The sequence below is a fragment of the Sphaerodactylus townsendi genome, linkage group LG11, assembly GCF_021028975.2.
Source record: "Sphaerodactylus townsendi isolate TG3544 linkage group LG11, MPM_Stown_v2.3, whole genome shotgun sequence".
Classification (NCBI taxonomy): Eukaryota; Metazoa; Chordata; class Lepidosauria; order Squamata; family Sphaerodactylidae; genus Sphaerodactylus; species Sphaerodactylus townsendi.
The window spans coordinates 46,095,509-46,106,220 of record NC_059435.1 but is presented as its reverse complement, the minus strand read 5'-3'; the positions used below and the strand labels follow the sequence as shown (position 1 = coordinate 46,106,220).

The following is a 10,712-nucleotide window of genomic DNA, read 5'->3' as shown; positions in this document are numbered from 1 at the left end:
TGAGGCAAACATGTAACAAGATCCATGGCTCACCACTCCATTTCTGCCAAGCATAGGATCATAAGGCTCTGCTGCCAGTGCAGATGCAGTGAGAATTCCCTGTGCTTATGCAGTATCTCTGGAACTGCTGTCCTGGCATCACCTGCCCTGCCTCAGACCCCGCTGCATCATTCAAAGGAGTATGGCTACCTTGAGACATACATGTCTAGAATGGGCGAGGTTTTGCTTAGCCCTCTGCATTGATAACGTACCAACATTTCTCTAATGAAGGAAGAGACCAACATTTCTTGAAGAGGAAATTAGAGTCAGCTTGCTCTTTTCAAATTTTAGGACCTAGATCACATGTCAGATGCAGTGGCTTAATTTTCTGGAGAAAAAATAGTAGGAGTTATTGGCCATTTTTCTCCCTATAGTTTACCTCTCATTTAATGGAAAATGGATAACTTTGCTAGAGGTTCAGATGGGCATAAACAACCACCTGAAGAAGCTAGAGGCTTTCTGAACTTTACCAGCTTAGTCTACCAGGCTTCAATGGAGTATTCAGAATTTGTGATAAGGCCTGCCTTATAGATAACTAGAAGCTTTTTCTATGTCTACTATTTTAAATAGGTTTGAGCTTAGACCAGCTTTTTGTTTTGGAGAAATCTTAATAAATAAATATATTGAGAGCTGGATCATTTGGTGGTCTTGACTACAAACCCTATCCGGGTGTGCAATTCCCATGTATGTGAGGATGAAATTTTATGTGAAAACCCATGATTCTAAAGTTGCAGGAAAAACCCTAAATCAGAAACAATGAAAATCTAAACATTTAGAGCACTTATCTCTATTGGCAATGCACTTCTTGTAGCAAGGTAGTCTGCAACTCCTTACCTATACAGATGGTTTTTAGACATGCAACATTCCAGTCAGACATCATCATACCACATCAACTCCTCACCTTTTGCATGATACCCTTTTCATAGTAATAGCGAAGTGAACGGCTAAGTTTATCGTAATTCATAGCTGGCCTGTTTTTCTGAATCCCCCAGCGACGTGCCACCTGTCACAGATAGAGATTAGTGTTGATTTGTTAAAACAGAGATTAGTGTTGATTTGTTAAAAGTGTTTAACAAGCAGGCCTTATCAGCTATATTTTTAACTGGAAACCAAGAGGTCAGACTCATAAAAATGCAGGCTTTCCTAATCCAGATTTCTTATGCTGAAACCTGGAATCTATTCCACTTTTAGTAATCTAGCTTCCCTACTTTGCTTTTTATAGGAAATAAGCCAAAGCAAACAAGAATGTAAATCAAATCTAAACTGACATACATACATACACAACATTTTTATTCAGCTTGTTTTTGCCACTTGTTATTTATGAAAAGGAAGGAAGCACCAAAAGAAGACAAGAACAGAGTGTGGAAAAAGACTTTTTTAAAGGGGTGGGTTGGGAGAAGTGTTTCAAGAGGAAGGTTTTGAAAGAGAAGAATAAGGCAGAATTACTGCAAAGGGGAAGCTATATCCAGGGGAAGGAAGAAACAGGGAAACAGTATTGCCAAATTTGGGAATTAGTTGGCATCAGTTCAAAATTGAGGAGCCAAACTCTAATGTATTCTAATGCTGAAGTCTAGATAATAATTGGCTCACTATTGGCCCGGCCATCAATATACTCTTCTGCAGGCTCCCTTTCCCTTTGCCATTGATACTTTCCAGGGAGTAACACCAGGGAAGACTAGTGCAAAGAGCTCCATTATATCAGTGGGCACTTCTACAACAGCATTCCAGTATCCAGCACCCCTAAGAAATGTCATTTCCTGGGACTCCTGATCCATTACCATGTTCATTACATTGGCCTAACGTCTGTGATGTTACTGCAGCAATGTTCTTGGCATTAAAAAATATCTTCATTCTTATTGCCGCAGCCACCTCCAAGTAAGTTTTGGAAAAAACAAGGATGTTGGCAGAAAGGGTTCCAATGTGGCACTTGGACCCCACTTTACTCCCAGTGACACCACTAGAGAACTGAATTCTGGAGAGGTTGGAAATAAAATGTACTGTGGAAAAACCATTTCAGCAGAGCATGTTCCAAATCAAGAGGTGGGACAGCCCATCACATGGGACTAGAAGCAGGCACAAGACAGAGATGAAGGAGGCTTATGAAGATTTGGGGAACCGAGGAAATATAGGCCTAGTTCATACACAGGGAGAGGCTGTGGCTCAGTGATAGAGCATGATGAAGGTCCCAGGCTCAATCTGAGCATCTCTATTTAAAAGGGGCTGATGTGAAAGACCTCTAACCTAAGATCATGGAAAGCTGCTGCCAGCCAGATAAGACAATACTGACTATGCTGGGGAAAAGGTTTGGCTAAGTATAAGTTTCATGAGTGTGTTCATGACAGTCTGGACCTCAGAGGAATGGACACATGTAAAAGCCACAAAAAAGGCCACTTGTTTTAGGGTCAAAACTGCATGTGATGCTGAGGATTCCTGATTAGATCCAGTGGTTCACAAATTAGCCTCAGAAACAAGATGGGTGTAGGGGTGTGGGGATGGAGGGATGCATTATAGATTGGGACTGTGGTGTTGGGAGGGAAGGGTCTCTTTCCCCTTGTTATCTGACCAAAACTGTCCCTCCAGACTGTTTTTATCCTAAAAAAAAACATGGGGGATTGATTATGGAAAATGGCAAAGAAGAGAGGTGAGGAAGAATTAATCAACCACACACAATCATTTTAAGGTCATCCCCACAGAAACTATTTGAGACAAAATAGATATCAGGAGATTTGCGAATAGATCAGTGAGCTCATGTGTAGTTTGGCCTCAAGTCAAGAGATTATCTGTGCAAATAAACAAGAGATTCAACTAATCTCAGTGATCTTTCCATTTTTTGAGGAAAGAGGGATGTATAATGTGCATCATATAAACTTGATGTCCAAATCATTCTGTTCTCATGATTCATTCTTTATGCATTACTTGGCGTGTGTGTTCCCAGGCCTGATCCAAACCCCATAAGAAGGACAATTTCTATTAGCAAAAATTTCTAAAACTGATAGTCAAGAGCATAGTCTTTTTTTTTTTAAAAAAAAAAGCTTCTAAAATCCAACAAACTGATTAGACAGTCAAAATATGTTAAAAAACATGCCCACTTCTCTGAAATAAGAACATATTCTTCTTTAATGAAGCATTATTGAAGGAAGCTTAATGCAAATGACCGGGCTCACCTCTTCAGGTTCAATGAGCTTGAATTCCATGCCTCGGCCAGTCCAGGCAATGAAGTGAGAGTTTGATGGATCATCAAGAAGAGCTACCAAAAACTGCCACAGCTGGAGGGAGCCCCGCCGCTGATATGTTGGACCATCACGGAACATTCCTGGTTCCTGTTTAATATCTCCTATATGAAAGAAAACATGACTTAAAGGGAAACAGTTTGCCTAGTACAAAGACACCTGTAAGAAAAAAAGATATGTGCAATTCAGTCCCTTCACAGATTACCTGTCAGGAAATGGTTAAATCCAGATTCTGTTTACTGCAGTCTCACTTGTTTGTCCCAATCCTGTGATCTATGCAAAACTTATTTGCAACCATTATGCAACACCTACTTTAGTAAAAACATGCCACCTCCTCCAAATCCCAGTTTGGGTATTTGAAGGGCTCCTTTTGTATACAATATTTTGCACAATCCTTCATTTGGAAATGTAATGTATGCTTTATATATCTGCAAAACTATATTGACTGAAAGGCCCTTAGCATGCAAATTCTTCTAAGAGAAATCTGACAGAGTATTTGGCTAGGATTTAAGCAACATGAGCTTTATACATGGGTAGGCAAATCCTGCGGATAGACAAGTTCCTCTTGGTCTTGCATATAAAATGGGCTCACCTTTAAAGTGGTTGGGCTGTGCATTAGCAATTCTTTCAAAAGCACTATATCAATAAGGCAAAGCCCCCGGCAAAAAATCTAAAAATATATGATTAGGTTGTTCCCACCAAAGGCAACAATATAGAAGTGTTTAACATAAGACAGTTAAGATAATCTTACTGAGCAGTTTGCAGAACTGTCAGATGACAAGTTTTAGAATGGGATTAAATTTTTTTTCTTCTACCAATGATGATGGCAATTCTTTAATTTCTAGCAAAAATACATCATACTTTACTTCCTGTTTTGACTCGAAGCAGAGTATCTCTACTAAAAGTTCTGTGCTACACAGAACAAACTCTGCATTAAATCTGATCCACACTACCAACACAAATATAAAAGGCCTTCAAAAAACTCACCACATATGTTGCTATCAATAATCATTCTATGCCAAAGAGACAATATGACCTTTTCACTTTCCCTTTAAACATTACTTTTTCAATTAGGTTCTTACTTTTTGAGACACTGACAGTGCAATTCTAAGCAGAGTTACTACAGTCTGAAAGCATTGAAATGAATGGACTTAGACTGCAGTCATTCTCTTTAGGATTGCACTGTTGACAGCAGAGACAAACAGTACTGAAAGTCAAATTCTTAAACTAGAAGCAGCTTCTCAGTGTTCAACTTATCAAACCAACCTTTTGCTACACCCCTTGTCATCAGTGCCCTCGAGCCTTAAAATGAAAAACAAACCCAATTTATGGGAGGGATTCACGTAACTTGGTCTGAGCAGTCATTAGTTTCCTAACCAAACTCAGACCAAAAAAGATGAGATTTTAAAAGCAATAAGGCATTAAGATAAGGAGTAACTAACATTAGGAGCTTTAGAGACATTTTTGGAAAAGGGCAAAGGTTGCAGTGAGAGACTGAGAATGTTAATCATGAGAGAACCTGTAAACATTGAGCTGATTCTCAGTCAAGCTAAGGTAAGCTTGTTTGTCCATCACTAGAGCCTTTTTAAGTTGCTACATTTTATTACATTACACAAAATCTTCCAAATACATGCAACAATCATTTTATCTGAAGGGAGCAACACAAGTATTGTCACCTTCTGTACTGAGGCTGAACAGATCAGACATATTGGGAAGATGACGTGTGAGTCATTCTCCCCATATACATGGTAAAACATAACGACTAAAAGAGCTTAATTCAAAGTAACCTGGATATCCAGTTCTCCAGGCTCACTTGAAATGAAGGACTGAAGACCACCCATGTTTCTAAAGGCATCATTTATGATCTGTTAATTTTTACTTATGATTTGTTAATTTTTACTTCACTGTTCAACCCAAAATTGACCCCAGGCACTTTGTAGTAATTTAAAATACAGATAGAAGTATAAAATTAAAATGTAATTTAGAAAGTGCTGAGGGAAAAGAGGTGGGTTCAATGAGATATCGTCCAAGCATGATCGAAGGGTAGGTCAGGTAACCCTGGTTGGTTGTTGTTCTTCCTGCTCATTTTTTTAAAAAAAACATTTATTAGCTTTTAAAACCTCAAAAATGCTATTAGAAGAAGCATTATTTCACTTCAAGAGCATATAGAAAGGGCCAATGCTCTCACTGCTGAATGGGAAGATTGCCAGAGAAACTGAAGAAAATAAAACTAGGACTCTAGGGTCAGGCACTCCAGGAAAAAAGGCAAGCCAAGATGAGATGCTAAATAAAACCACAGTTAGCATATGTTCAACTCCCAGAGCACCAGAGTGACTTTCAGAAAAGTCATCTTTGTATGAGCGTGGCAGCCCTATGATTGCTGAAGATAGCCAAATCAAACTGAAGGTGGCTAGGAGGATAAACATCTCGAAAATTGTATCCAAGAATGCTACCAGATTGTTCAAACTGACTCTGATGCAGCATTCAGATGTAGGCACACCAATTCCCCATTAATGATTTAGATTATAGACGGTTTAAGCTTTCCAAGCTATGGGTAAACACTGTTTGCACATCAATGAATTGAAGGATGGAAAATAGCAATGATGGACTCCATCTGTATGTCTTGTGTGACAGAAAAACTTCGGTAATAAATCAACTTTACAACAAAGGAGAAGGGCAGAGCCTTAAATATCCATGAGGGTTGGGGCAGTATCAATAATTTATGGAGCACTTTAAAAAAAAACCTAGAATTTCCTTGATCTACCTGCGTTTTAAATTTACAAAAAGTGAGATTTTAGGATTTCTTAATGGATACCTAATCTAGTAAGTGATCGTGAATATGCACTTTTGCTTGAAAACACAGAAGTGCCATTTCAGGAAGAAATACCTACCTACCCACCCATCCTGAACACCACAGAAGAGGCCAAGGATGGTAGACATAATTTGAAGGCCATCCTTCAATTAGCCACAACTGTGGAGAAAAACCAGAACATACTAATGTCCTCCACTATAGAGAAAGCCTCTATGTAAGTCAGCACTTCCATATAAGCACCTGATTGAGCCAGACTTGTTTTACTTGATTAGTCCCTTCAAAAAAAAAAGTGTGTGTGTGTCGGAGAGATACAACCACATTCTTTTTCTATAGATTCAGATTATCTGATACCTGCACTCTGCACAGCCCAGTACTGAGACACACCAGAATCAGTACATGAAGGATTAGTTCAACATGAGAAAGCAACAGAAGGTTGCTATTCCTAGCATTCTAGTCCATAAAGCCTACTTCTGCACATCTGTCTCACAAGTGAACTGCCTTGTCACAAACCATCATCTGCTATTACTGAATGGCAGAAGAGGGCCCTTCTCTTACTTATCCCAGTCCATCTTAGACTAAAAAAAAACTTTTGCACTGAACTTTAACTGTCTTTTGCATGTGCATAAAGAGAGTACATTTTTAGCCAAAAAGCAGAATACAAACATAACAAATAAACATTTTCACCAGAAGAGAATACAAAACTGTCTTGCAAAAAGATGCAAAATAATCAGTAACCCACAGAAAAGAGCTCAACTGTTTTTATTAGCACTTAATATATCACTTATGGAATACACAGGAATTCATGTGTGAAGTCATATACAGTATAAAGTGACAACTCTGCACACATGCTTTATTCTGCATCATCAGCGTATCTCTGTAAACATACAGATTCGGATATTGAAGAATTAAACATTGTTTCTGTTGTAAATATTGTCGCTTTCTCCTTTTCTTAAGGCCAGCAAAAAACCCTGTAACTGGATGGCTAAGGGTGAATGAAGGCTTCCAGTTTCTCCCCATCCTATAGACTCATTCCGCACATGCAGAATAATGCACCTTCAAACTGCTTTCAGTGCTCTTTGAAGCTGTGCGGAATAGCAAAATCCACTTGCAAACAGAGTTGTGAAAGTGGTTTGAAAATGCATTATTTTGTGTGTGGGGAAGGCGCCTAAGAGACTTACACAAACAGAGAAGCCTCTCCACCCCACTCCACACACAGCAGACCAGACAAGAAGATGTGCATAGTCCTGATCCTAATGTTTGGCACACAATTGAAAGGAAAGGATACAGCCCTCTTTTGTCACTGGCTCCCTTCCAGGAAGTGCTTTCTTAACTTCCCCTGATTGAAAGGGGGGGGGGCGAACCATGGGATGGCTACATATGGTTAAGACTAATGCATGAACCAAGGTTCCTTCACTATTGTCCACTTCTGTCTTTTCTGCAGCAAACCTGGGAAGCACCTGCTCAAGTCCTCTTTTTACTTTATATCTGTCTTTAAATTTTGGCAGCATTATTTATTGTCCTGTAAAGAGAGCCAGAGTGGTATAGTGGTTAAGAGCAGGTGGATTCTAATCTGGAGAATTGGGTTTCATTCCCCACTCCTCCACCTGAGTGGCAGAGGCTTATCTGGTGAACCAGATGTGTTTCCGCACACCTACATTCCTGCTGGGTGACTTTGGGCTAGTCACAGTTCTTCAGAACTCTCTCAGCCCCACCTACCTCACAAGGTGTCTGTTGTGGGGAGAGGAAGGGAAAGGCGCTTGTAAGCCACCTTGAGTCTCCTTACAGGACAGAAAGGTAGGGTATAAATCCAAATTCTCCTTCTTCTATTTATAGTTCCATATAAATTGCACCAAATTATAATCTTAACCAATAAAGTGTTGAGTTTGCAACCCACTCGCTCCCAGTAATATCCCATGGAATACTAATAGCTGAAAAACACACTGACTTTATTATCTGTTCTTCCCACAGAATACATACTTAGTAATGAGAACAGGGTCTGGTTTAAAAGACATTTAACACTAGTCAGTCTTCTTCAAAAAACCCTTTTAAAATAAAATAACTGATATTATATATTCAACTCTGCACATACCAGCTTCATTAAATAAAGCAATTCAATATTTAATAAAGCATAGCCTTCTCCAAACACACAGAAAACCCTCACTAGCTCTATTGCACTCATATTCCGTAATTCATCTCTTTGTGGAGGAAAAAAAAAGACAAGAGTTTGCATTAGTCATCAGTAAATCCAGAATAGCTGCTTTCTGTTCTACTTCATTAATTACAGGATCAGCTTTCAATAAATCTCTAACAACAAGCGGTATGTGATCATCATGGCAATAGAAAAACTCCTATTACTTCTCAGAACAGTTAGAACTGCAGTACTTTATCTTGTCTCAGGGTACAGAATCTCTGGCTAGCAAAAAAAACACAGAGAGACGGACATCCTATTGAAAAGCAGGCTTTGGTCTCAGAAGGCAAAGTTCAATCTTTGGTTAGGCATACCTCGAATGGTCTATTAAAAAGACTAGGGTTGGAATGTTAACCTTTTTTGAAAAAAAAAAAGCTCATGTAAAAATAAAAGACCCTTATCCATTTCTCTTTCTAAATTAGCATGTAAAAGATAAAAACCCAAACACATATATGGATAACAGTTACTGGTTCTCCTAGTGTTGTTTGTGTGTTCTTGGTCAATTTACTTTACCATTTTAACTGTACTTCTAATTATTTAAATGTTTGAAATTTTTTTGCTTGCTGCCTTGTAGACCATTATAAAAGTTTTTAATAAATAAATAAATAATAAATCAAAACATACCATCAAACTTTTCCGGAACAACACACGTATCATCATAAAACTGCCTCGGTCCTTTTTCATACATACAGCCTGTAATTTTAAGAGAGATGAATTTATTTAATCTGCTTTGGCAGCTACTTATTCTGCAGTGGGCAATTTACTATGGGGAGCACGTGAAGTAACAGCCTGGGTCCCAGGCAGTATGAATGGAATCACACTAGGCGAAGACAAGTTCACTGCCTCCTTGTTCTCACTGCAGCCTTCTGTGCCCTCCAAGATTGGGTCAGTGGATTCCTGAAACAATGGCCGTTTCTGCATGGCCACGCTCCGGGGGTGCATCGGCGTATATGGCGCCGACGCACCCTCCCGGGACCGTTTGCATGAACGGTCCTGGTAGGGGCGGGGAAGACGGCGCAGCCTGCATGGAGGCTGTGCCATTCCCTGAACGCCTTACCATCCCGCCGACCTTCCGGCGCATCGCCCAGGCCAGGGGACATGCCCCCCTGCCCTGCGCAACAGCTCTGGAGTCGCAGGGCGGGGGGGTGTCCCCTGGCCTGGGCGACACGCCAGAAGGTCGGAGGGACAGTAAGGCGTTCAGGAAAGGGGGGGAAATGGTGCCTTCCAGCCACTGCCATGCAGCCGCTGTTTCTGAAAAACCTCGCTCAGGGAGGTTCGGAAACAGTGGCTTCGCACCGCTCGGGGGTTGCAAGGCCACCACTGCTGCGGTGCAGCGGCGGCGGCTGTGCGAACCCCTCCCCAGGGATGCCCGTGCGGAAACAGCCAATGTGAGGACTACAGTGGGAAGGGGAAATTGGCAAAAATCGTCCTTCCTTCTTCAGTGAACAGAAATGCTACTGATAGAACTGCAGTTACACTACTGGAACTGTGTAGATCATCACCTGCCTCATTTATAACTAAGGCCTGGTTCACACATGCTGAAGAAAGAGGTGGTAGAATGGACTGTGCTACTTTGCCCGACTGACAGGAGATTCCAGTTTTGAATGCTTCTCTCAGTAGAAGAGACATTCACAAGGGGGGGGGGGTTAGTATTTTATTTTAACTTTAAAACACCTTCTAAAACATGAACCACCATGTTGTTCCCGCCTGCAGTCTGAAGAGGTATAGCCCATTCTATCGCTTTACAACTGTCTAAGCCCCACATGCTCCAACATGTGTGAACCAGGCCTTACAGTATTTTAAAAGCAGCATCATATTTATCTTTGTATTGTGTCAATATTATTTTCAGTGTTTAAATAGAGAGAAAAAAAAACACAGAAACACGCACACACAAACTTAACTTCTGTCCTATTTTGGTGAGCCAGGAAGCCTTCTTGCCTCATGTAAATGGAATGGCAGCTAGGCACTTCTGGAAAGAGAAGACCATGCTAGTTAGAAGGTGGTTTGGAACTGCACAGGATAACAGCAAGCAGGCTGAAGAAAAAATAGTAGTAGATGAAGACCAAAGACATAGGGGTAGGGACAAACTGTCAACACCGAGAATAGCATTTGAAGGTACACTAAGAAAACAAGGTCACCAACAGCAATTTTGTCCAACACAGACCAATGAAACAAAAATTATGCTTCCATAATAAAGAAAAATAAGACGTACAAGTAAACCAGATTTGGTATAATGATAATTTGACAAGATCTGGTATAATAATAATTCTTTTTGAATAAAGACTTGGCTGACATCAAGCATACTCATGTTGAAGAAAAATAAACTATACAATAGAAATAAAATGATCAAAGAGAAATTCAGAAGACTAGATATTTCCACTGAACACTGCAAAATACAAAGGGGATAGAAGTATATATACCATCCTTGGAAAAAGGGCAAGAT

The 10,712-nt window shown here is 40.1% G+C and overlaps 1 protein-coding gene across 6 annotated transcripts in view; it reads right to left on the bottom strand.

Annotated features, from left to right (window-relative positions):
* Positions 1-10,712, bottom strand: part of ETV1 (ETS variant transcription factor 1) — an 88,747-nt gene that overhangs the window by 4,796 nt on the left and 73,239 nt on the right. For 5 of the 6 annotated variants that reach the window (XM_048511004.1, XM_048511003.1, XM_048511001.1 and 2 more), the window contains 4 exons: positions 10,158-10,238; positions 8,894-8,962; positions 3,204-3,373; positions 941-1,042 (listed from right to left, as the gene is read on the bottom strand). In XM_048511004.1, the coding sequence (XP_048366961.1) occupies positions 941-1,042; positions 3,204-3,373; positions 8,894-8,962; positions 10,158-10,238 (422 nt within the window). The remainder of the gene's footprint in view (positions 1-940; positions 1,043-3,203; positions 3,374-8,893; positions 8,963-10,157; positions 10,239-10,712) is intronic. The other variant, XM_048511002.1, reaches the window with a different exon arrangement.